General features: G+C 37.8%; 1 protein-coding gene across 2 annotated transcripts in view; it reads left to right on the top strand.

Moving 5' to 3' along the window:
* The window catches only part of LARGE1 (LARGE xylosyl- and glucuronyltransferase 1), a 259,553-nt gene that overhangs the window by 105,548 nt on the left and 126,902 nt on the right, over positions 1-27,103 (top strand). For both annotated transcript variants that reach the window (XM_088535285.1, XM_088535296.1), the window contains one exon: positions 23,183-23,484. In XM_088535285.1, coding sequence (XP_088391411.1) covers positions 23,183-23,484 — 302 coding nt within the window. The remainder of the gene's footprint in view (positions 1-23,182; positions 23,485-27,103) is intronic.

The following is a 27,103-nucleotide window of genomic DNA, read 5'->3' on the forward strand; positions in this document are numbered from 1 at the left end:
CATATTGTGTTCATTTCTAACTTTTAATTTGCCATTTTATACATACGAAAGCAATGACTTCCATTTTTTACCAATCCATCTAATCAACATAACCAATGAGAAATTTTTATTTATTTTTTAAACCCGGATATTGTCTGAAAACAAATTAGGATTTCCTTATGCCTTTTATGACCTTTCTGCTGGTGGTTTTGTTGTGAAACTTCCAAGAACATGTCAGAGTAGCAATACACAGGCAGCTTAGTCTGACCTCTTTGCCTATTTTTAGTAAATGTGGTGATGTAAGAAGCAGATGTGCCTGTTTTTTTTTTTTTTTTCTTCATATCCTTTTTTGTTACTTAGCCAAGAGCAAAAGAGGCAGTATCTCAAAATCGAAAGTTTTACCATTGGCATCAGTAGGCTAAGATTTCTTTCAGAAAATTTTGAAGGATGGTGAGAGAAGGTTATTTCATCTTTTATTTTTAAACTTTAGGGATCTAATTTTCAGTCTCTCTCTCCCTCTAGGAGAGATAAGTGTGTATTTCAGCCCATTTAGAAGTTGAAATCCTTTTAAGTCCATTTTGGCAGTTACAGGAGACTGGATATTTTCAGTAAGTATTTTGAAACTTGAGAGTTTGAATCATGAGAGTTTCATGTCAGTGATCAGAATGTCTGGATGCTTTGCCATTGATTCCTGTTGTGACAGTCCATTGTAGTCTAGTTGTTTTGAGTGACTGACAGTGGTTAACACTGCAGCCCAACCACAGTTTCCTGGATAGCCCCCAGAAAGAGGCACATGCAGTGTCTAAATTAGGCGGTTTGGAGTAGGCAGTCCGTAATCCCCCAGGACTGTCTTGTCATCACCAGTAAGTATCAGAAGGAAGGATTTGCCTAATGGGGGTCCTGGCGTGGTCTTATTCCTCCTTCACAAGAGCCAAGAGGGAGGGGAAAATCAGGGAGGAAGATGCTGTGTGCTACTCGGTATAGCCAGAATTCTTTACGAGATCTCCAGCCACTCCTCCCTCCTCCTGTGATACGTCTGGGGCTGCTTCGGCCGTGATGCAGCCATGGGTGATAAGAAGAGGTGAGGAGGAGCTGTGGGGTGAGCTAGACGTGTGTGCTGGAGCAGCTCTAACAAACAGCTGTATGGCAATGTGTTCTCCTTGGCAGCTGCCGCCAGCGCCGCTATTAGTCGCCAAGACAATTGGCAGCAGATGGCTGTGTCCAATTGTGCCATGAAATTCATTTCCACTAAAAGGATGTACTTGTAGCTGATTCATTATAAGAAAATGTGACTCCTTGTAGTCTGGTTTTATAAGTAGCAGATTTCACTGTTACAGCTGAGGTTTCAAATATTATGTAAAGTCTCCATAGCACATCACCATAAACGTGTTAAAATGAGAAATGTTTGGGTTTTCGGTTTTTGTTTTCAGTAATAGCAAAGAAGAATTTCCGTGTTTACGCACAGCTTACAGCACTTGTTTAAATGGAATTTAACAGGAAATTTTGGGTCAACCCGTCCTTACATAGGTTCTTCTCTGATAACCCTACCAAATCCATATTATGGAAACTGGTCTCAACATCAAAGTGTTATTACATTGTAGTATATGAGTAAAAGTATATGTCATCCTTAAGTTTTTAAATATAATTTCTTACTGCATAACAGCATGTGCTTAAAGTAGTCCCCCTTCTAGCTTTTGTTCTATGCGGTAATCAAAAGTACTGCATACAAGTTCGAACTGCTAGTCTTAGAGGAACCTCTTGAGAAAAAGGAATAAAATAGCAACAGGGAGGATGATTCATAGTGTTTTGGTGCCAAACTTGGCGTTAGAATCTGGCATGTGTATATAGTTCATACTTTTGTTTATGACATATATTTCTTTAATATTAAGAAATACAACAATCGAGAGAAGAACAATTTTTCTGCCCAACATTAATGCAGCTGCCTGAAACCAGCCGGATTATTGGTATATTTTTTTTTCTCTGTAATATTCTCCTTTCCCCCTTTTTTAACCAGTCTTTTAGCATATGATTGCTGCCTGATCTAATTATGAACTGAAGTAAAAAATTTACTTCTTGTACTTTCAAAGCTAAGCTTGAAAAAGTAAATCTTAAAAGATTGTTTTAAAAAAAAATCTGAAGGGAAAAAAAGAAAACCCACAATGTGAGGAACCTAATAATTCTTTTAAATGCTTGGCCTAAATGCTGTAAATACCAAATAATATGAAATGGTTAGAAATCTCTGAAACTGGTAAGATGGAGAAAGCTCCTTATTGTGCAACTGTCTTTAAAATAAATACAGAAAGTTTTTTTTTGTGCATGGCAAAAAAATTTGTCTAACAAACATATTGCAAAAGCAGAAATCATTGTAACGTGTCCCATTATAGACTCTATACTTCCTTTGTCAAACACAGAGACACAAAAGCATTTGCAACAAAAATTACAGCATATCAACTAACAGTAACTAACAGTAGATCAAAATAACATCTGAATATGCTTATATTGAGTCATAAATTACAGTTATAAAAGGAAGCCATCAAATGCATCCAGATTTTAATTCAACTTTTCTTGCTTGTTTTATGCAAATTTTTCATATCCCCTAAGCAATCCTCTGGGAGCCTAGACAGTGTTAAATTAATTTCAGTATTTAAATATTAGCTTAAAGCCTAATTTTGACCATCCCATTTTGAGAGTCTTGGAGAAAATATATTGTGACTAGGAATTGATTGTTAAAGGTTTTCTACATCATCTGAGTGATTCAGGAGCCAGGGAAATAGACCTACGTGATTTAAAAAGGAAGAGTATCTCTCAAATGTATCTGATTAGGAAGTCAAGCACAATTTGCTTCTTCTCATAAGACATGAATGTCATTATGAAAATCTCACTCCAATTCCTAAATATTATGTATACATTAAATTACTGATCATTCAAAATGCTGTTTATACAGTGGTGAAAGAAAGAAAGTGATAGAGGAATCTCACAATACTGCACTGGCCTGAGCAATGTCCTATTCAAGATCGCTTCAGCTTTGTGGGACCACTTGATGTTACACCATAAAGCATTTTCAGTAGGGAAGCAATGGAACCAGTAAGACAGCTTTGGATTAATGCAATAAACCCACTACCCAACAATGAAATGTACTGAAACATGAGATTTCTTTTTTTGGTGTAATTGTATGTACTCAGAGTGCTTTCACAAGGATTACAGTTCAGTCAGGGATTAAATATTCTCATATCCCTTTTCATGGCCCAAGGAGTCTCCTCTGAAGCTTAGGTGTACTGCCCAGAAAGCCTGAAAGATCCCCTGAACAAAGATTTGGTTGTTAGTTTATTATCAAAGAATTAGGACTTTTAATACACTCATATAAAATCTGTACGGGCTATTTTCCTTTCTTAATTCCTGGTCTCTGCTGGGGAAAAAGGTACTACTATGGCCTTCTATTTTACTTGGAATTGGTGAGGCTGCTGAAATGGGGAACGTTTTCATTGTAATTAACAGATCCTTTCTAAGAAGAAGTTAATGAGCTGCTGTTCTTCTTGTTGGTGTTCCACATCCCACATGTGGCTGCTCGATATGTACAGTTTTGTGAGACCACTTGAGATACTTGCCCAGATGTTGCTTAAGTGGAAGATCTGAACCAGCAGCACAACCTGTTCGGTTCAGATTCTGAAAAGTCTGGGCACGCACAGCCTCAGTCACTGCGATGAATCAGGCAGCCTGATACTAGGCTACATTTATCAAAACTTGTGCCTAAGTAAGTCCCAACTGAGATATCTTCTTATGTTAGCTGACCACAGCCAATCATCAATATGTAAGACAAGGCTATATGCTCTCGCGTTTATTAATAGCGAGAAAGAGCTGAAATCTTAATATTGACAGCGTTTTCGTTGTCCCTATGATAAAGGTACAGTAGGAGTCAACAAGGTCTTCAAAGCCAAATCATTGCAGTACTTTACATAAAAATTACTACTGACATATTTAAACGCCTTGGTAGCAGCCATTGACATACAAAGCATGTTCCAGGTTTGTAGGGTTTCATCTCCTTTAAACTTTTCTTGCATTTCCTGAGGCTTGTCTGAGTACAATGTGTTAGCTGGTCCCTGACTGTCAGAAGGAATTAATGATTGGCCTTGAGAGAGCATTTTCAAAGGAATATTAAGTCCCATTTTCAAGAGCAAAGTTAGTCAGTTAAGGCCTTCTTTTTAAAGTCATTTAAGCAATTGCAGTAAGGGTAGGTGCCTGAAGGTGCACCTACCTGCATTGTATGCATCCTATTTTCTTTGAAAGTCTGGTCGTCTCAAACTTAATCTTCACTTCTGAGGCTCCTCAGTGCCTATTTATTTTAATGCAATGTGCTTCCAAAACAGCTAAGTGCCCTTGAAGATCTTATTTCAGTCAGAAATGAGAGTCAGAAAGGAAAAAAAAAGTCCAGAGAAAGGAATTTCATTGTCAACTGTCAATATAGGTGGATCTTTAAATTTAAATAGTGTCTTTCTTTCTCACGTAAATGAGAGCAATCATTATGGGTGCTTTTCTGTGTCACTGTTCTTCACTTCTTCAGTCAACAATGGAAATGGAAATAAGAAGGAATTAAAAACAAAAACTAAAAATTCTTCAATTACCAGAATTGTCTTGAGCACTAGGTAAAATATAAAGTTTAAAATTGGGGTACAAAATCAGTTTTGGTAGAGCAGTTCTTCACAGAAATGTGTTAATAATTCTGGACTCTTAGGTGACTGGTAGGATTCACTCACATCTGAATTATAGTTAAAATGAATCTCCATTGCTTCTTTTATCAGATTCAGTCATTTTGTTTTTCTTTGAATTAAAGTGCTTGTGGACATGTCAATGCTTGGGAAGAATTATTCTTATAGAGGTATACAACATTCATTTTGTCGCCATCCATTGCTCTAGATTTATTTCTCACGCTTCTTGAGCAAGTCAGATATTGCAAAAATGTGCATACACTTGATTTTATAATTCTGAAAGATTGAATTGTCCCTTGTAATTAGGACAAATGAAGTTGTTGAGAATAATATATGCATTCTTCAGATTCCTCTAATATTTAGTAGTTTATGTCTTAAGTGTGTGTGAATTCTTTTTCTTCAAAAAATTAACCAAAAGTCTAGCAAGTATGTTTTTTTTCCTTTGTAAAACTTAAATAGAGGTCAGCATCTGCTGTGCTTTTCTTAAACTCAATTAGATGTTTTTGATATCTTTACCTTAACAGTTCCATTCCTAGGGTTTCATTGTGCTTGCTTTCTGGTTCATGTGCTCCCTATTCTAAATTGGCTATGTGCCTTTCTTACTATTTTCTTTCTCTTGAGGAGTGTATGAAATGTGACCTCAAATTACTGATTTTTATGTTTCTCAGAGCAGTGCCTCACTAGTCTCTACATACTTCATTGCCTTAGTGGTTAAAACAGTTTTTCCTCAGCACATATATAAGACCATCATTGTACCCTACCCTAGATTCAAAATTCTCCACGCATCGAAATTCAATCAGCAAGATATAATTGTCATGTTCTGAAATATCAGTAGCTTTAATTATATGCTGGGCGGGGGCTAAAAGGGATGAAGTTGCAGTCTCTTCCTTTATGCTACCCATGAGACATGGTGAAAGTGTTCCTACTGCACTTGAAAGTGTCATTGTCTCTCCTGTCCTGACTAGGAAAGGTCATGAAAATATCATGGGCCATTGCTATATTCTCAGTCAAAGCTGCAGCTGAACTGATAAGAGTTTCAGATGGGATTTTGTTCTCTAAAAGCCTTTAACGTACATATATCCTCTTGGGTCAATTCCATATGTGACCCTAGTGGCTCAATTCCTCAGAGATACAGAAGTCTCCATTAGCCCTTTTTTTTTCTCTTTTTTTTTGTGATCTGTTTTAATTTGCATCACTGTCTGTATCAACCTTCAAAGGTCTTGCAATTCTATGTTTTAGTCTCTTGAGCAGATTATCTTTTCAATTATAGATGAGATAATAGTCTTCAATATGAGTAATAGAAGGTGGGAAATTATATTACATGGACAAGAAAAACTCTGTCACCCTTGCCACCATCTTTTTGCTCTACATATCTGTCCAAAACGATCCATGTGAGTTTTGTTGGCTTTTACTTGTTTCACCAACTCATCTCAGGACCTTCTCTTTAATCTCTCCTAATGATTTTTCAGTGACTTACCAAAACACACTTAGGCGCATCAGAATGCAGTTCAATGCCTACTGCTGTCAGCAACGATTGTTGGTTCCACCTGGTATAAATCAGCTTAACCTCTGCTCGTAGACTGGGCTGTATTTTCTAGACTTCTAATTCTTCTGGTTGCATTGCTATAGCCATATTCCAGTTCCTCTCTTTCTTGAACTGCAGATAATTGAGTGTTATGTTTTGAATGTGTCTGCTTTTGGTCCCAGTAAAGCCTCCTGAAGAGCACTCCAGAGCAGCTCTGCTTAGGAAAGGTGCATACCATGGGGTGCTGAAAGGTTGTAGCTGAAGATGGATTTTCCTGCGGCCACAGCAAGATTGATTTACAAAGTTCTTGCTCCTTGCCAAGACTTCTCCTCTTTCTCTTAAGTCCCTGAGTGGGAACTCGTCCTCACCGTTCCTTCCGTGCTGAAGCTCAAGGCAGTTGTAGGGCTACGATGCAGACCAGATTAAAGTGGTCTGCATTAGAAATAGCCCGTTCTTACAGTTGTGGGAAAAGAGGGTGGGAGTCCCTTAAGTCCCTACAGCCCAACAGGCCGTCCGCTCTGTGAACTGGCACCACTGTTACAATTTGCGTCTCAGCTGCTGGTACTGCTGGTGTTTCATAACTTTACAGTGCTCGATCCTTAAGTCCTTACATATTCCTTCTGCATAGTCATTTTATGGACAGTACAATATCGGTCTATATTCCTAAAGCCTTTTTCCCCTCCCAACACTTCTATCCCCACTGGAGGGAACAAGAGATGCAAATGTCTTAGGACTTGATTTGCTCCTTTTCTGCCCAGGAAGTTTGCCTGTAGCAGGAGTGCAAGCTACATCCTGATGCTTCTTTTATTACAGTACCGCAGCACAGGTTCTGAATCTTCCAGGACATAAACATATTTTCCTTACCACCTTGATTCACTTATACATAACTAAGAATTTGTGAATTAAATCCCTATAAGAGAAAAAAAAAATGTGAACAGCTGGCAGAGCACTATTAAATTATCATAATAAGTTTTACCTATAAGTGCACTATTCTTGCCAATAGAAACTATGTGAAACTGAGTCCCAGTAAATAAAAACTATTTGTTTTCACTAGGTGGTCATCTTTCTCCTTCAAGTAGACTGTCAGTAGTAGATTAAAAAGTTGTCTTAGCTGCTTCCCCACTGCATTTAAAACCTGTAGCTCCATCTCTCTGTCATGCTCAAAGGTCAGTGCCACATACTTACAATTACTCCACCAAAGAAGGAGTGAATAGAGGAAGAAAAAAATAAATATAAAATAAAACAAGGGTTTACAGCACTCTGTAGCCTCCAGTCTTCAGGTTTCATTGTAAAAAAAAATATATATATATAGAAAAGAAATTATTTTTCTTTGCCATTTATAAATGCTATTCATTTCTAAATGAATTCCTATCTAAGCTATAGAATTGTCACCGCTATTAGATGCTTTATGTCTTGAATATTCTGTCACCTCATACACTCTACTTTCGTCCATCTCTAATTGAGTTTAGGGTAATAACTTTGATAATTTAGACACCATTTGGCACAGGGATATAGATTTCTTAAGAAGGCAACAGAACTACACTTGAAGTTCCGCTGTATTTTTTTTCTCTCTTTTTGACAGAAGTAATCAAGAAGAGAGTATGAGAATATTGGCATTTCCTAGGTTTCAAAGAAACATGCACCTTATCAATGCCCGTGATGTATAACTAAGTTCAGCTTAGAATTCTTCATACGCATTTGTTCTTTAAGTGAAATAAATAACAACATAGTTGTAGCTCTGTGACTCAGGTTTGAAATCAAGCTTGTTTTCACATCTCTTGTGTGCAGCTGATAAAAGCCAGTTGGTTAGATTAGATATACCTGGGCTGCTCAGGGCTGAACTTGGAAGGCAAGAATTGATGAAAATTCATTACATAAGCATTTTACACTGGCTAATCCGTAGAGCAGGATCAGCATCAGCCTATTATGAGGGATTACGGTCTGCACAGGCACACGGGATGAATATAGAATTTGCAGAAATTTCAGAATGAAGAAGGGAATTGGGGAATGGAAGGTTCTGAAATTCAGGCATTACGGATCATCAGGACTTGATTAAGCACCAGATCCAAAATGCCTGAACAAGATAAGCATACAAAAAAAAAAAAAAAAAAAAGCTGTTGAATTAAATACGCTAACAGACTGATAACTAACATATGCAGAGCTTTTTAACTTTGGCAGAGTTAAACCTCTGCCTTCCATGAGCCACAATGTGATAGAATGAAATTGATCTCACTTCATTTTGTCTGAACCTTTTTTTTTTATCCTGGAATCTGAACGAATTTTGGGTGTCCAGAATGGAGAAAAAGAAAAACAGTTATCCATATTTGGGAGACATCAGTGAAGATGATGTGGTTTTCAGCATAGCGTTTTGCCTGCATAGACCTCTCAAGCATAATATTTAAAAAACAAATCAAAAAACAGTAATTGAAATGTTTGATGTGTGTGTGTTTCGGATGTTTATTTAGCTGGCCTAATAGTTTTGTCTTGAAATTTTAAAAATACTGCTGAAGATAACCACGGGCTGCTTAGTGCTCTTTAAAAAAGCATTGATGCTTTTAAGGTGTTAAAAAAAATCACGATACCTATATTCACAAGCTTCTTAAGAATTTTGCCCCCTGATTTTTGCACCTTGACAGGTCATGTTTTCTTCAACTTTTTCCCCCTGGAGATGGAAGTGAGATCTTGCTGCAGAAAAAACAAACAAGCAGAAAGCACTCATTCCCATATGACTTTTCCATAAATATAAAAAATTGGAAGACTTCAAATAAAACCTTAAGAACTGGAAATGCTGAAGACAGGCAGTTAATTGTTTGCTCGTCTGGTATGTTGTGGATTTCTCTAAATCTTCCATGTTTGAAAAAGATTTAGTGATGGTCATACAATAATATAAAGGTCTTCAGGCAAGTCTGGAATTTTACTTTCCCTTTTGAGTACATTCAGTCTCATCTATTCAGGTAAAGAAAGAAAAGCATTCTCTGACAGAATCTACAAGAGATATTTGAGTGTTCCTTGAATAATAAAAAACAGTTTCTGTAAAAGGTGCTAGTTATTAAGCATTTTGAACACATACATGGTAAAGTTATGGTCTCTCAAAAGAAGAAAGGCTATTTCTTAAAATATAGGAAATTTCAAACGTCCTAGGCAGATTTCTACCATAAACAAAATATATATTACTTACTAATATATATTAGTATGTAATACTAATTACAAAATACATATTACATACTAATTAAAAGGTATGCATCTTTTAAGACGAGTGCTTGAAGTCAGAGCTGTTGTAACTTGATTCCTATATTATTTCAATGATAATTAAAACCTGAAGAAGGCATAAATTAGAAAGTAATCCTAGTAATAATAATTATGAAGTAGTTTTATTCTACTGTCTGCCTCAGTCTTTCCTAGGAGGATGGCTGTAATTTAGGAGGAAAAAGGCTGTGTTATCTCATATAACATAAGGGCATGTGTTTTGTCTGTCTTCTTTCACAGGGGAAATAAGGGAGAAGGAAACAAAAGTCCTCTTAGCATTTGCTCTTTGCTCCTCAGCCTTATCATATGCTCTTATAAGTTGATTCCTGTCTCAAATTTGTGTGAGTTTATACAGAATATACGATTAAAAATAATGATCAGGATCCTGTGTTTTACCAGAGCAAGATGAGAGTATATGAGAAAGTAATTCTTTTTGGGATGGGAAGATGTTTGTTCTTTAGCATGACCTTTAAGGAGCCTTAAGGATGTGGCATTTTTTTATAGAGCTGACCTATTACTTTTTTGCATGTTTGTTTGTTCTTTATACATTGAGTGAGCGGAGTGGTGGTGGTGGTGGGGCTTTAATTGGTTTTGTTTTTTTGATGTGAAACATTTTTCATCAAGTTTACCTCTATTCTGCTTAGATTTTAAGAAGACAAAAGATATTGTAAATGATTTGAAAGAATACATCCATTATTATACTGACAAAGGAAAATTAATAGATTTTTTAGTCAAAGTCCATCCATCAAAATAAAGGGAAATTACAAGGCACAATATAAGATTTTCTGTAAACACCTGCACCTTCCCTTTACTCTTAACAAAAAAAAAAATCTTGCCATAGAGATCAAACGATTAGTTCACAGTATGTGTCACTCTACAAAGCCTGTGGCTATTGGACATAATCACAGACTATCTTAACATAAGCATCGTTAAAAATGACATGCTGTAGTATTGCATTTGTTCATATTAATGAAGTCTCCCACAGTATATTCTGCTTTTGAGAGAAATGCCTGGAGAGAAGGAAATGGAGAGATCTACTCCACAATAAATAAATAAAATAAATTAAAATAAAATAAAATAAAATAAAATAAAATAAAATAAAATAAAATAAAATAAAATAAAATAAAATAAAATAAAATAAAAGCTAGGAGTATTTATTTAAATACCTGCAAATCCTATGAATATTGAGCACTGCTGTCCTGATTCAATAAAGCAGCTTTATTTTAGAATACCAGGTAAGCATGCCAGTGGAACTTAGTCTCCTACACAAGAATAGGCACCCTTATTTAGGATCCTAAATGTATATTAAGATGGTTTTGTATTTTGAAGCAGGAATTTAAATTAGAAGATATGCTTCATCTATTACAAAATAAAATCTTACTTGGCAGAATATATAAACATACATTGGTGATATTTAACCTTCATAAACTTGTGTCTGCTCAGGTAAGAAAATGTGTCTTTGCTGCATGGGAAGCACTGCTGAGTAGTGATGGGGCACTGGGGATCTGGCCCACATTCTGACCTGCCACAGTACAGGATTGGATGCATTTATGTTGCAGCACAAAAATAACTAACAACACTATGCTATATACATGCAAAATTTCCTTATTTTCGTTAAGTCACTAAGTTTTGCCTTTGACTCACTTGAAATAGAATTTTTTTTCCTGCTATGCTGTCTTCAATCCTGTAACAAAACAAAAATATCATGAGGTAATTTCCTCATGTTTTATGGGAAACCCCAATTACTGTATTTGCCTAATATACCTGATATAAAATCAGTTCTGTACATACTTGTTCTGTCCTTGTAGAAGGAGTATCTCTAATATACTAAACCAGCTTTGTTCTTAAGATAAAAGATGTTCATGCAAAAAACAAAAGGTTCCCTGTTACATGTCTATGGAGCCTGGTCACCACAGAGATATCATAACCCTGGGCTAGATACCTGGCCATGCTGAAGTTAATTCTGAAACTGCTGTTGATTTTCATGCGCTCAATAGCTTTGCCCTCAGATTTGGGAATATTGTAGAGTTTTGTTTCTTTTTTTCTTGCTTGTTTGTTTATTTATTTGTTTTTGAATTTCATGATTTCTTTCAGATATATTATGTGGGGTTTTTTAATGTTAAGAAGAAAAGTATTATTTTATCAAATACAATATATTGGCCAGCTGTGGTGTTCTATTTGTAAAGTGAAGGAAAATCTGGAACACATGAAAGTCCATTTAAGATTCTGATGAATTTTGTGTGAAACTTACACTTGCAACTTCTATTGTTAAGTACATCTAACTATTTTCCTTTAGTTAATTTGTGAACTGCTCTTCTATTTCTTTTTAATACTATGACTTTTTTTTAATATCTACTATCTTTACATGCGCTTTGATTCACTTCTGATGTCATTGCCATGACATAGCCTATGGTCTTCATCACTGCTATGATGTGACAGATCTTTTTCTTTCTCTGCAAGGTATGCTAGCAATTTTGCTGTGTATAGTGCATGATGATCTGTTATGACATTTTTGTCATGAGGAGGACAGTAAAAGAACTCATGAGTTATTTTATGTCTTGTCATTAGTGAAGATAAATGTCATAACATGGATCAGCCTTAGTGTGTTCTGAATGTGCCGTTATTTGCATTTTCCCCTTACTATTCTTCATGACTGAAGTGGCTTAAATGACAGGTGCAGCAAATGGAAAGTGCTGGGAATGTGTGGGAAAAACATAAGACTTTCCATACAGAAAGATACCAATAACTTAGACTGCTGTGTCACCAGTGAAATAAAACAGTTGCATATTAAAATAGAAATATAAACTTGCAATATTTCTGGCTGCATGTGTCATCCTCTCACACATTTAGAAAGCAGAAAAATCGTACTGCTTTGAAAATCTGTTTTTTTTGCTGTTCGCCTTTATATCCTTGTCTTAAAAGTGCTGTTGGCCAGAGCAGTATCAGATTTGGAAGCTACTGCATTTTTGGTTCCTGCTAATGAAAAATCGCACAGTGCTTCATTTGTTCATATTTATTTATATTTCTTTAAACCTTGAACAATCCTTAATGGTCAGTCAGGATTCAGAAAATCTCGTCTTCCAGCAGTCTTGATCAAAGTACAAGTGCATGGTACCCTGAAGGCATCTCCATGTCAAGGGAGATTAAAGAATGGAACAAACTTCCCAGCAGATTAAAGTGGTACCAACTAGCTTGAGCTACTACACAGAGATCCTAGTGCTAGGTGTCTTGTGCCTATATGCATAAATTCTGCTATAGCCAAGTTTGAAACTACCTTTTAAGCGCCTAAAGCCTGGATTTCAGAGAAGCTGACCACCGGCACCTCCATTCTTCAGCCTACCTCCCATGATTAACCAAAGCCAAACTAAGATGTTTTTTACTTTACCATCCTGTGCTGTCTGATACAAAACATTTGATTCTATTAATAGTAGGCCTATAGTAGCCTCCTATAGTAGCCTGGTACGGTAGCTCTGTGGGGGGGCAAGTAGTCATGTTAAATTCTTTAGCATGTTTCCTTATGCCTGAAGCAAATGTGTCCATGAATTTCTATGCATTCAGCAGGTCTGGACATGTCTTGTCTTGATTTTGAGGTGTTGTCATGAAGTCCGTTAGTCCTTTTCCAAAATGTCTACATTGAATGTTTGGATCATTGCATCTATTTATTGTTAGGTATGAAAGTGTTGTCATGTAGCTAAGAAAGTGTGGAGAATTGCACACAATAAACCTAACATAGGCCATGTGCTTGTTTGGATTTTTGATCCCGTTTACAAAGGGCATGGCTATGACTGGGACAAGAGTCACATTCAGGAAATGATGTTGTAATCCACAGAAGGTGATACGCGAGAAAACTAAATGGAGAATGCTATTGAGTATTCCATGGGAGAGGAAGCCACATCTGGAGGTCACTGATAGGGTGTAATGGACTGTATCTGTCTGCTGGAGTCTCTGAATGTCTTTTAAAGTGCCCAGACTCTCTTGACACAGAGCAGCTGCTACACATTTTTCAGGATGTAAGGAAGCTCAGGTGAATGTGTCCATGAATATGCAAAACTCTGCCTTATAGTATGCTTCATGTCCCCTTCCACCTTAAAATGAAAAATAATATCAATAATTAAAAAAAAAAAAAGAGCAGAGGAGGGAGAATGAAGGAGATCTTCTAGATGAAACAATGGAAGTTAACAAATGTCCATGATTTTGAATAAAAAAATCTTTAGAGTTTCCGGTCGCTTACTAACTTAGATGATGCTGCTAAGCGAGCAAAGTCAAACACCAGCTGTGGTCAATGTCACCAGCTGTGACACTGAGCGCTTTTGAGACTGGAGATTTTCTGCAAAATGGAATCTCAGCTTGGAATTTATAAGCAATGAGGGATTTGTGAGAAAGACAGCAGCATTCTTATTAGAGTTATTCTACTTGAAATGAATGGCTGCATTTTTAACACTTACGCAGGGCTAATATTTTTTTTTTCTGCTCCAACTTGTAGATGTCAGTACATGTAAGTACTTTCTTCTGAATGGTTGGCCTGATGAGGCTAAGGAAGGATATGCGAAGCAGACTCTCTCACCCAGGTTCCCCAAATCCAAGTGCTGTACAATCAGGAAATACATTATAGCAGCCATTGTTCCTTTGGCAGGGAGAGTGTGCTTTCCATATGCAAATACTGCTCTGAAGTTTAACTTAATAATTATCAGCTGGAGTCTCTATTGATGAGCAGCTGAGGCAAATCGTCAGCAAGAGGCTCTGAATTAACTACTACCAGGCTTTGAGTGAGCATACTTGTCTCTTGTGTGTGGTTACTGCAGCGGTGGTAGAAACCTATAGGTGTTTCTATAATCTTTTATAAGCTTATAGATGTTATTTCTTACATTTATAATGTTCTTAACCCTAGAAAATGTTGTTTTTATTTTTTTCCTTTTCTGCCTCTTCCACAGTGTTTTACTGAACTCGAGCTAATATATAAGGGTTTTTTCTTTTACACCCCAATACTATAAATGATAATCACAGCACTGTGTAGAACTGGGGGGATGTATTTTACCCTAAAGGGCTGTAATGGCTGCCTGTGTTGACTATGCATTCTGCTAAATCAAGGCGTCAGAAATTACATTAACATGAAGATCACACCTAAATACAGAGATTCTCTAGGCTTAAGGTATTGAAATGGTTAATGAAAAAAAGAGATGCCACAACTCCATAGGAAATCTTCAAATTAACAGATGCTATTGTCTTTTCTCCCACTCCTACTGTACATCAGGGAAATTCAGCTGGCTACAGATACTTACCCTGCAGATATCATTCATATGCTTTTTCCTAAGTGTGCTTTATTATTCACATCACACTCCTACAGTCCCTCCACAGCTTCCCTTCTAATTATCCCCTGCTTGCCCATTCCCACGGATGTGGCATTCACCCATATTTTGCCATTTAAGACAGTTAGTAAGTCCATCCTACTACCGACTGGATTTCTCCTTTTCCAGGATATGTCACAATTTATTTACAATCATCCAAAATGTAACCCAAGATTTGTAAATGTAGGAGATTTCAGCTTCAGGGCACAGACACCCACAGACCCAGTAGATATTTAAACAGATGTGGATGCTCGTCACTAAAGGGGGTGAGTGTTGCATGATCCTTTGAGTCAGCTAAGCGGTGGGAATAGTGACCTCGAGCTGAATGGTGACATTGGCTACCTGAAGGTGCTCGTGTCCCCAGCTGATGGGGAAGGGGTCACTTATTTGTGCTCCCAGCTGGCCACAGCCAACTAACTGTGACGTGCTCAGTTAAGAGCGAAAGTTGCTGCTAGCTGATGGCTTTTCCTTGGCCCTGTGGACAAGTGCTCCTGCCATAAACACTGCTTAAACAGGCAGATACTCTGAGCCTGGATAGCTAGGTTAAGGACACAAGGGTTATGGACCCTCTGCTGCTTTTATGGAATGCTCTGCAACGTGGAGCCTGGTTGTAGGAGTTTTCCCTGCTGTACTTGGGTGGGATGTAAAGACTTGAGTCTTGAGTCTCCCGTGTTGGCAGGCTTCACCACTATGAAAAGAAAAAGAATATCCCTTTAGCTTTGAGGAGAAAGAGCCTTCCTTTTTTTCCTTTTTCTTCCTTCTCTTCCCAAACTGCTACCAGAAACAGTTTGCCAAAAAGATCAGCATCTTTGCAGGAATGGAGCTTGGAGAAAATAACAATTTGTCAAGAGCACAGATGGCTTATTTAGAATCTAATAGGTATTAAAACACTATTTTCCCCAAGCTTTACTCCTGATATTGATAATGTGTTATCTTTGCCAAGTTTCCCACCAGATAACGTTATCTTTGTCAAACCGAGTCCTCGATAAAATCTTATTTTCACTCAGTGCTTACTCTGATAAGACATTATTTTCTTACATCTCCACTCCCAGTGGAAAGGGGGGGAAACATTACTTTTAGTCTCTTTCTTGGAGAGAAAAATATACTTTGCCAAGAAAATGCAAAGCAGGAAGAAGCAGAAAGACAGAAGAAAGGAGGAAAAAAAAAGTTACTGTGTTCTAGACAAAGATATGAGCAAAGGATGTTAAGACTTAGTGGGGTCTTGTTTTAGATTTAGCAGGTGGCTAACACTCTTAATGTTTCATTTGAAAAATAAACTATTGAGAGTCACATCCATTGTCAGGACAGGTGGATATTACATCGCATGGTTAGAGTTTCTCCTTCTTCCTGCATTATATTGTTACGTGTTTTTTCCCGATCCACAGTCTTGCTGTCTACCATCCCTACTACCAATTAGATATATCAGGATTAAGTTCAGCTACCACACCATCTGCTTTCTCCAGCTATGCAACGCGATGCCAGTACAGTTGCTATCAGTGTCTGGGGCACAACCCCTGCATGCAGAGCAAATGCAGCAAATGGGTGTTGGACTCTTGTTTTCATTAATTAAAGAGCCTGGAAGGTGTATCAGGAACAAGTCAGGGGAGCGGAGAAAAAGAAAAGGGGTCGGTTTTGTAGATTGCAAAAAGTGTCTGTCTCTGCCATGAAGTTCATTACCTGATGGTCTTGAAACAAAGTTGTTACAAGGGACTGCTAATTGTAATTTTTCCCCTTTCTGGGTTCCAGCATGCAGATTCAGTTTGATTTACAGACCTGTTAAACATACACAGTTGCATATACTTGTGGAACCCTGTCTTCTGAACCCCGGAATTGCAGAAAAGGTGTTATTTGTTAAAAACTGCACCATAACCATTTTGGCTGTTTATTTGGGACAAGACTGCAACTGATATTTTCTTTAGATGTTAATAACTCCAGACTTGTGGAGTTTTCCCCACCTGTGAAGAGGAACTAATAATACTATCTTTTCCCTATTTTTGGAAAAAAAAAAGCCATCTGTGTGGCATTCTAGTATTATAGTATTGAGCATCATAGGCAAATGAGGAAATAATGTCTCTTTTCAGAGCAAGGTAGAAGAGGTCACAAAATAAATCATGAGGGTTAAACAAGGCACCTGTAAGCACCATCCATGCTGTGCACCATCATCAGGATGGATGTCGAGGTTCTTTGGGAAAAAGTGTTGATCACGTAACTAGTGGTCCTGTCATCAGCCACACAGGAATGACAGTGAAGACTGAGCGGGTGAATATCATTCTCACTTATTCCTGAGTGTTTGACTTTGCAAACCTGATACATCATTGGTGTAGGCTTTTGCAATGTGATGCATGTAATTTCCAAATCCACTAATTGGGAGTGGCTGTTTTGTTCAGGACGATGAATGTGGAAGGGATGGAAATGAACAACAGGGAGTAATGTGATGCTTTCAGCAAAGCTGGCCTGTGGTGGAGCTGCATAGTTCATGTGTGGGTCTCAGGTCAATAAACCATATTTGCATGTGCCTAAGTGTCATTAGCCTCCATGGAAGTAAACACCTAACGGGTATGTCTAAGTAAATTGCTCCTTCAAAACCTGAATTCAGTCCAAGGTGCAGGAATTAGCTGACAGTTGATTTGTGTTTCCTGTGAAAACGCTTGTTACCTGGGAACATGAAATTTAGCACATATGTTATTGGGGCCAAATCTCGAGAAGGGTTTGAGTTTTGCACTGCTGGAAGTAGTTTTCCTCTGAGCTGAGTAGACTTGCCTGGGCAGTAGGGAGGACTGGGCTGTCAGTACCTGCACTGTCCCTCTCTAGTGGGCAGAAGTCCTCAGTGTCCTCACTGCAACATCCCTCAGTAGCACAGCTCCCTACTACTGGCATGTGGCAACGTTAGCTCAGAACTGCCTTGTGGGGCTCTGACACACGAGAATGAAGAAGTTCTGTGAGCAGAGATCGGATCTCCGAAGTAAATTGCTTTGACTGTACTTTGCTGTTAAGAGCGAGGTTATTGGGGCAAGGTTTTCTATTTCCAACTGTGATCACGCTGGAGTGATTTATAAGAAGTTGTAGTAGAAAAAGATTCCTTGTTGAGTGTGGGAGTCTTGGGATGCTGCAGGACTACCTGTGGAGTATATATCTTAATGTGCCAAACTCTTAGCAAAAAGGACTTAATTCCTAGCAGCCCATGTAACCAGGGTCTACCACAGCATCCAGCTGAGCAAAAGTACACAGAGCACTAATGCGGTAGCTGATCAAAGCTGAACTAGAGCTCCAAAAAAAAGGAATATTTTACACATATACACAGAGCCTTTATGTCCCCTGACGGCAGTCTTCTTATTTTTCTTTTCCCTTCATGTCTGTGGAGTTCTGTACAATATTCTTAATGGGAAAAAAAAACAGCTGCAGAATGAACTTCAAATGATTCTGCCTGTGGCTTTAATGGGGGAAATTCATGAGGGTGGTTGACTGCTATACTAGTTCTCTCTACAGAATGTCAGCTTTTGGTTAAAATTGTTACACTGCTCTCCCTCAAAGGGTGCGCTGATAATGCAAATTTTCAAATCTTAACAAATGTGATATGGAATGGTGTTTTTTTTTCCATCTGCAGTCCAACAGACTGAAATATTATCTGTGAGCAGCATGACTTCCTCTTATCTCAGAGGCAGCCTAGAGTTCACCATCATCAGTTAATTCATTATAAAGGCATTACACACTATTAGTCAGGGGACAAATAATAGCTAAGGCTATAGCTAAAGCTATATAGAAACCTCTAGATCTTGTATAGACGCCAAAAAAGCAGGCTTCACTTAAGATAATAAATGAAATTAAGAAGTGTAAAAAAAAAGGGAGGGGGGTTCAAAGCTTGCTACGTAAAGTTCCTTGCCTCAGTTAGTTGCTAACTTTTAATCAATTTGAGCTCAAGCCAGAGTCATCTCAGAAATTCATGATCCCTTTTTCTGCACTCTCTTCTCCCCTCAGTCACGGGGATTTTTTTTTCCTTTGCACTTCCTCTTTCTTCCTCATCCAGACCTGCAGTTAATCTGTGTCTAAACCACGCTTTCTCTGTGACTCTTCTCTCAGCAAGCTTCTGGGTTCTTTTTGGGACCCTCACATCTCCATGTTTGATAATTACAGAACTAGGATGCTTGGTATTAAAGCTTATTCTTTGGATTTTGCCCGTAAGAAAACTTTACTATTCCATTGCCCCTCCTATTAGATGTATGGTGCTGGATTGCTTTCCCTAGGCTCTATATTCTAGTGTCTTAAGAGGCTCTACCTGACTAGGAGACAGGAAGGTTTAATGACATCCCTTGCTTCATAAGACTGACAATTCTACATACACAGAAACATTCAGAAAGCCACAGAATCCATATCTTGCCTATCATAACGTTCCCAGAACTGTTGGCCCTGCTGTGACGATAAGTCATTAGCTGCTCTCTGCCATGAAGAAATTGCTCAGGTTTGTGTTTAGGCTTTGGTTTGCAGACAATGAAAATTTGCAGATCGTGTTTATTTCTTTGGTACATCTATATTAGCAAAGAAAGGCAGACGTAAAAGTCTTGATGCAGATATAAAAAAACACTAAGTGTGAGACTACCAAAGCCCAAAAATAGAGCAATAACCCCAAATTAAGAATAAAAAATAATAGCTTTATTGTTATTTATTGCAGCATTCATAGAATCATAGAATGCTTAGGGTTGGAAGGGACCTCTAGAGGTCATCTAGTCCAACCCCCCTGCACACGCAGGGTCACCTAGAGCACGTGGCACAGGGCTGCGTCCAAGCGGGTTTGGAAGATCTCCAGAGAAGGAGACTCCACAACCTCTGTCACCCTCACTGTTAAAAATTTTTTCCTTAAGTTCCTGTGGAACTTTGATGCTTCAGTTTCTGGCTGTTTCCCCTAGTTCCATCACTGGCCACCAGGGAAAAGAGGCCAGCACCATCCTCCAAAAAAGTGTGTTCAGAAGCGTATGACTTGCTTCAGAGCGCAACACTGTTCCTCGTGCTCTTCCCTGGGAGATCTTTCAGCTCAAAGTCACACAGACCTCGTTACATTTTGTATTATATTATTTTATTTTGATTTAGATTTAGATTAGATAAAGAGACATCAGCTCAGAGCACATTGACAGTTACTTAAAACTGTAAAACTCAAGTGCAATGCTATCATTTTTAATCTTCTATCAAGCAGCATACAGTCAATCAAATACCAATATTCTCATATGCTACTCCACTTATTTCTCCTTCAAAGAGCAAGTGAAACCCACAGTCCTTGCTTTGCCCTGAAAACTCATCAGAAGCAAACGAGGATAGCCTTATTTACTAGGCAGTAGCTCTCGAGAAGCATTATGCCACATCAGTGTGTTGCCTGAAATTAAAGTCTCTTCATGTGTTGAATCTGCTAATTGTTGAATATTTGATTAAAATAGTATGTTGTGACCAGCCTTACCAACCTCAGATGTGCAAAGATTATGAGATGTTCTCAAAAATAAAGACAAAAATTATTTGACTTCTGAGTCTGATGGTCAAACTGGATTCACTTTTATCTTTAATGCATATATTTCAAATGGGTTCTGTAACTGTCTTATCATTTGCATCAAGTATTTGGGGTCTTAGAGAAGTATCAAGTACATCAAGACAGATGAGAATAATCAGCCAGTATTCGTGACAAAACAGTACATGTCCAGCTGTAGGAATTCTGATCATTTCAAAAAAAGTTTTGGGCTTAGCATTTTCCAACAAAAATGCAAAACAGTGCACTTCAAGTACTGATGTATTTCAGATCAAAAGGCTGGCTGGCTCTGTAACTCCTTCGATGATTCTACTACTGCCCTTTACATGCCAGCACCAAAGCATACTAATGAGAAGGCAGAGGGGAGTTGAGGGGCATTTAATGCTAAGGCTGCATAAACACTGAGCCGCTCCCTTTAGCTGCTAGAACTTTCAGTGTAAAGCAGTCAGGTGGCATTTTCATCAATTCTTTTCTCAGACTGTATTCTTTTTTATAAAGGCTGAATAGAAACAGTTCAGCTGCCTTCGTGAATAAAGGTACAACTGGTCAAATGTACAAAGCTGCATTTTTTTGTTACTTTTGAATTCTGGCAAATCAACACATATGACTAACTGATTTATGTTCTTAAAATAACTGTAGAGAGGTCTCTTTTTTTTTTTTCCACATCATTTTGGAATTTTGATGAACGTTGTTCTGAGATTTACTTCTATTTCTTGTTACTTTTAAGAATCAATACTTTGTCTTTTTATTTATTTATTCATTTATGGCAATTATTTGAAAAGGTGGCAGAATCTCATACTAAGAATAAGAGAAAAGTAATATCTCTGTCATACTGGATATTCCCCAAACAAGGAAATAGGAGTTCTAATTAAGTCTTTTGCATTGTAATCGTAGATCTGATGATAACACAGGTTCATTACTGTAGGCTGCTGTTTTTTGTTTTATCTGAGAACATCTATGCAATGCAGTCGTGCTGTCTAATAAGATGATTTCAACATAAGCACGTCCAAACAAATTTTAGTCCTGCCAGTTTTGGTATCAGCAGTTGAGAAACAACACGATACATCCCCGAGCGCAGACTAGCTGCACAGCTAAGTGTTCAGGACGTCTTGAGTGAACTTACACAGTCCATGCCACTGTCCACGTGGTTGCTATCTCCGTGTTATGCATCTCAGGCTGTTGGAATATTCCAATAGCTCAATTGCATTGTATGTCTGATCATAGCATGGATCTGTTCTACAACAATTGTCAGTCTTTTCAAAACTGTGATTTCATTTTTAATAATTATTTTTCTGAGAATACAAGTTCCCAAATATCACTGGCTGGACTTCAGAATCTGTCCTGAGACATTTTTCAAGCTCCGATATATCTGTCAGTCTTGATGATGGTAAAAATAATAAATTAGAAAATTTTGGGGGAAGAAAGTCTGCAAGCAGATGTATGGATTAAGATCAGAGTACCTATTTATATAGATAATGGGCTGTGTGTACACCTGTGTGAACAGGCAACAATGAAATTTTGAAATGACCTGTTTGGTATCTGTGGGTTATTTTATTTATTTATTTATTTTTGTAAACTCAGTTTAAAGGATTGCACACATGTAAATAAGAAACCATAGAAGAAAACAACCAAGGAATGGGTCTTTATAGTTGGGAAGTAATTTGAGTCACAGGATGAGAAATGTGCTTGCTAAGGAGAACTGCTAAACAATAACTGCATGACTTCTGTGTTTTTGAACCACTCAAGCTGGTGTTTGTTTGATAAAGTCAAAGCAACTCTGTGTGGAGAAATTATTAAATAGCAAACCTTTTCAATGCATGCAGGTGGAAACTTTTGTAGAAGACGTTTGCTTGTTGTCTTCCCTGTAGTGGAATGCCTCGCTAATTCCGACACTGTGGAGAACTCTCTCCGTCTGCTTTGCTGCATTTTAATTAAACGTTTTTGAACAGTAGATTAATTTGTGTTTTTACCACCTTTTAAGCATTTGCACTGAATATATAGAGAGCCTTGTTAGAATCATATGACAAATGTCTGTATTTGCTCTCTCATAATGTGGTGACAGTAATGTATTTGGGATTGATGGTCAGACTTCTTCCATTTGACATCTTTTTCGTTATAGACCTTTATATCAGGTTAATTTATCTTTTTTATCCGTTATACTTAAGTCATTTTTTTATAGTGTTTTGGACAAAGAAGATACCTTTTGAAACTATGAAAATGAAATGTTTTGTATTTCTAAAATATAATCTTTCATTTAAAGGTGGTAAATTGAACAGTTTAATTTTTGTTCAAAGCTCCCCTACTGCCTTTTTCAGCTAAAATACTTTGCAAATTTGATCCAGTTAGGTATTAAATGTTTCTATCCTTCTGAACCTTGCATTTCTCAGCAAGCTTATAGTACTGGGTTGCTGAATAAAGACCATCTGCTCTTCACATATGAATCAGCTGGGGCTACTGTTTGGCACAGAATGGTAACCAAAATGCTGTAATTTGGCTATGGAGAAAATGGGGAAGAGGAAAATTAATATGTCTTGCCTGCATTTCTAAAATATGTTTAACTATATATTAATTGTCCTTGAATTAAATCCTTCTTTTTTTGACTGTCTTCCCAGACCAGAGCTTGGCAAGCAGCTCAGTGCAGAACAAAGGAAACATAAGCTTATCTAATAGTGTGTTTTTGAAATTAGTGGGACCAGAAGCTTGTACAACTTGATCATTTGTCCAAAGTTCAGTAGATTCTTCACCATTTTCTTGAAGTTCCTGATGTGTGTAAATTTGGTTGCGTTCAAATACATCCCTGCGACACAAAGCTGATGCTGCAGAGAGACACAGATGAATTATGTTCTGAGAAGCGCGTTTTTATTTCCCCCTCTTGCAGATGGGAAGCCAGTGTCGCTATCTCCGCTGGAATCCCAGGCGCACAGTCCTCGGTACACGGCGTCGAGCCAGCGGGAGCGCGAGAGCTTGGAAGTGCGAATGCGTGAGGTGGAGGAGGAGAACCGGGTGCTCCGCAAGCAGCTCAGCCTGGCCCAGAGCCGAAGCCCCTCGCACCAGCACGGCAACCACTCCAAAACCTACTCCATGGAAGAGGGGACGGGGGACAGCGAGAGCCTGCGGGCCGGCATCGTGGCAGGGAACAGCTCCGAGTGTGGGCAGCAACCAGCAGTGGAAAAATGTGAGGTAAAGAAAGAATAAAAACAGTCTGCTCAAAACCAAGTGTGACAGGTTTGGTCCTTTAAAAGCATTGCAGATCCCTGTCTCCCATTCCTTTAAAAGCTTCTGCTGTGCTCATAGACTCTGAAGGACACTACTTTTTAGATTTTTTTTTTCATTATTCTTTTTCTGTTTTTTTTTCTGTAGAAATACTTATTGTTGTCTTGAATGTCTTTTTCAGTTATGAAAAAGTGTTCTTTAAAAAAAAAATTCGTTCTCATGTGGCTGGACCTGCTGAAAACTCAAAACCTTGTTCCAAGATGACTTCAGGATATCTGTGAGCTGATAGACCTGAGGCAAACCAGCCTCGTGTGTTTCTAAATGAAATGAAAATGACAGTGCTTATAAAAATCTTACTCTCTTGCTTGGGCATCTCTGCACACAAGGTGATGTTCCTGGATACTGACCAGCTATTTGGTAGTCAGGCATTTGGATAATAACAGGTATTCCAAAAATGCATAGGTCTGAAAGTGAAAGTGTCGCTTAAAAACCTGGTGTCCATCCTCAGTGGTGAAGATATATATATTAAAAAAAAAAAAAAAAAGCTCCAGTTTATTTTGGCAAAGAGGTTAATACTATATTACTTTTTATCTTTCTTTGTGCCACTCTGAAGATAAAAGTTGAAAGGAAATGAGTGTGAAAGAAGAAAAAGTTCTAATTATCTCTTCAAGATACGGTCTATTTAATGACAAATAAAAAATATTGCATAAAAATGAATTGCAGTTTTCTAGTTCTGGACATTTTTGTCTGGTACGGCGGAAAAAAAGTACCACTGTTACTTTAAGGTAAAGGGAAGAGTTTGTTTTTCACTTCCCCTCCTCCTGAAAATGAGAGTCTGCTTTTTTCTGCCTGTAGAACATTTATTTCATCATTACATTTAATAAGGTTCAGGCCATCAGTAAACAAATCTCACTTCCCCCTTATTATCATCCCAAGCAGTGATGAGCTGAATCTTAGTTCTGGAATGTTCAATACAACAACCAATTTGGGGTTAACAACTTAAAGGAGGAACAGTTTAAGTGGCCTTTCAGATTTTAATGTTTTTTTTTTGTTATTAAAAAAATGTGCTTGCTTATTGGGGTTTAGCATTCTGCTAGAGGCAATGGTTATATAAACATGTAACCTCACTTCATTTGCTACCCCTCTGTCTTACTGCACACTGTTTTGATAATGAAATTGCTTTTTCTTCTTAAGGAATTCACTCAGTAATTTAGTTATAGCAATGGAAGTTAAAATTAAACTTCCTTATTATCAGATTTGCCAGGGGTCTCATAATTTATGCTGTTACTGTAGATTCTGATTGTGTGTTTGCGTGAGAGCAATATCTTGACTCAGCTCCCCTGTTTTCGGTGATTCAGGGAAGTAAACTAAGTCTTTTTAGGCTTCTAACTCTGGAATATCTTATAGAAAGAGTCCAAGACTTGGGTAGAAAGAGACAAGGTCTTGAGAATAAGACTGGGGTTCTGAGGGAGATGAAAAGTCTGGATCATTTATTTCAGTGAGGCAGTTCTTCGAGTTTACTGAAATTAACATTTCACATCTAATTTGGGATGGTCTTTAATTGTGATAAAGCATTTGAAAACTCAGTTACAATGAATGAATATTAAATCTCTGATAGAGCATAATCTGTGTGATATTTATGATCTATATCAAAATATTTAGGGAATCCAGTGTATTCCAGCCACCTCTTCCTAATCTGTGGCATTGCAGGAGAGTTATTCTGACACTATAGTATGGACTAGCATTATACTGCAAGAAAAAAAATAAGGAGTTCCAGTCAAGGACCATCTCAAAGATCCCTGTGTCTTGCCTTCCCAGGAGACAGTTTTAACACAAGCTGTGGGAAAAAGCTAACAGAACCATGCGCTTCTTTCTTGTGGTACCTCACCTCTATCTTTCCATCTTGTGCCTCCTTAAACTAGGCATTTACTTTGAATTAAGCATGCATTTATAAATATTTTTAAAAGGGTTAGTATATTAGAAAGTCAATTAGCCAATTAGCAGTATACCATCTAGCAAGTTAGCAGGATATTTATAAGCATTTCCAACCGTTCTTTACAGGCTATGTTGTGTTATTATTTGTGTCAGGTTATTATTCTGAGCAGTGTTTCTTAATAGTTCTTAGTGTGTAGTGCTTCAAAACCGCCAAAACAGCCCAACAAACTCAAGCACCTTGTAAACTCAAAAAAGCAGATGACACCTGCCTCAGGGAACCATTTGTAGCATATTTATATGCTTGTAACATGCTTTTAATATCTCTTAATCATATTCCGAAATTATTTATAAAGGATTAAAAAATAATTGCCTTCTTAGTGCTACTGGAAAATTGCTGAAGTATAAAAACACTTTACCAACTATTATTTTTAGCTATAAAAGCCAATTAGGGTTTGTTAAGCTTCATATTTGACCCTTCCAAATAGTTGCCTGTGGAGACAAAAGATAGCATCTGTTTTATCTAAGCACTTTCATACTCCTCATCATCATGGGATCTGAAGACCAATTCCTCATGTATTTTTGATACCTTTCTTCCATTAAAACCACTCCAGAATAGGCTTAGATGAAATTTGACTTTCAGAAACAGAGTTTTCGCGGTCTGTAGTGCTAAAGTAATAATTTCTAACCCTTGTTAAAATGGACCTGAGTATTATTTAATGTATTATTTAATCTCATTTTCCTGAGGAATATTAGCTTCTTTAAATAGCTTTCAGTACCTGAGCTTGAATGCCCTCTGAACTATTTAAAACCGAAAATAGTTTTCGTTGTGTCCCTGACGCCCATCTTTGCCGAGCAACAGTCTGATTAATTTCTGCAATAAGAAAGTGAACAGGGGACAAGGGAATTAAGCCAGAGAAAGAATACTGGACTGAAAGCAAGAGATCCACATTGGATCTTCTGCCCCGGTAAGTTCCATTGTCTAAATGAAAATCCTACAGGATGCAAGGCCTATGTCCAGGCTTCTTGTGTCATCTATTGATGACGAACACGTTTATGGTTGAAGTTAAAAAGGGCTTTGTAGGAGAGTGATAGCAAAAGAGTGATGGTTGCTTTCAGAGAGCTCAGTTCAGGCTCATGGTAACTTCTGAATATCCAGGGCAGAGTTTTCTAACAAGAATTGTCACTGGTTCTAAGCAGTGAGGAGCTGGTGTAGCATGCGGAGCTTTGGTGTGAGATGTTTCGAGACACATGTTGGACTAAGCAGACTGACGACTGCATTTTATGGAAAGTGAGACATCTGGGGACTTTGTGACTTCACTCCTAGATGTTAGTTGCAGTAACTGAGTCCAGAGGTTGTGAATGCTTGAGTCGAAGTGGCCAGTTCTGATGGGATTAGGATACAGCCTTCTAGCCAGCTGCAGAAGGAAAATGGGGAATATCAGCGGGCTTTGAGGTTGCTGACACGTTTTGTAATCTGAAAGCAGATGCTTCTAGTAGCATTCTCAGGAGGATGCAAGTTCTTTGAAATGCTTGCTTCTTCCAGCCAGCATTGCCGCATCTTGCCAGGATTTGGCTACAGCCAGCTGCTCTCCATTCAAACATGGAATTGGGACTAATATGCAGAAAAATGAAGATAATGCTGTTTTAGTAG

The sequence above is a fragment of the Tinamus guttatus genome, unplaced genomic scaffold, assembly GCF_059628265.1.
Source record: "Tinamus guttatus ecotype Peru unplaced genomic scaffold, ASM5962826v1 Tinamus_guttatus_pri_ptg000039l, whole genome shotgun sequence".
In the NCBI taxonomy this organism is placed as follows: domain Eukaryota; kingdom Metazoa; phylum Chordata; class Aves; order Tinamiformes; family Tinamidae; genus Tinamus; species Tinamus guttatus.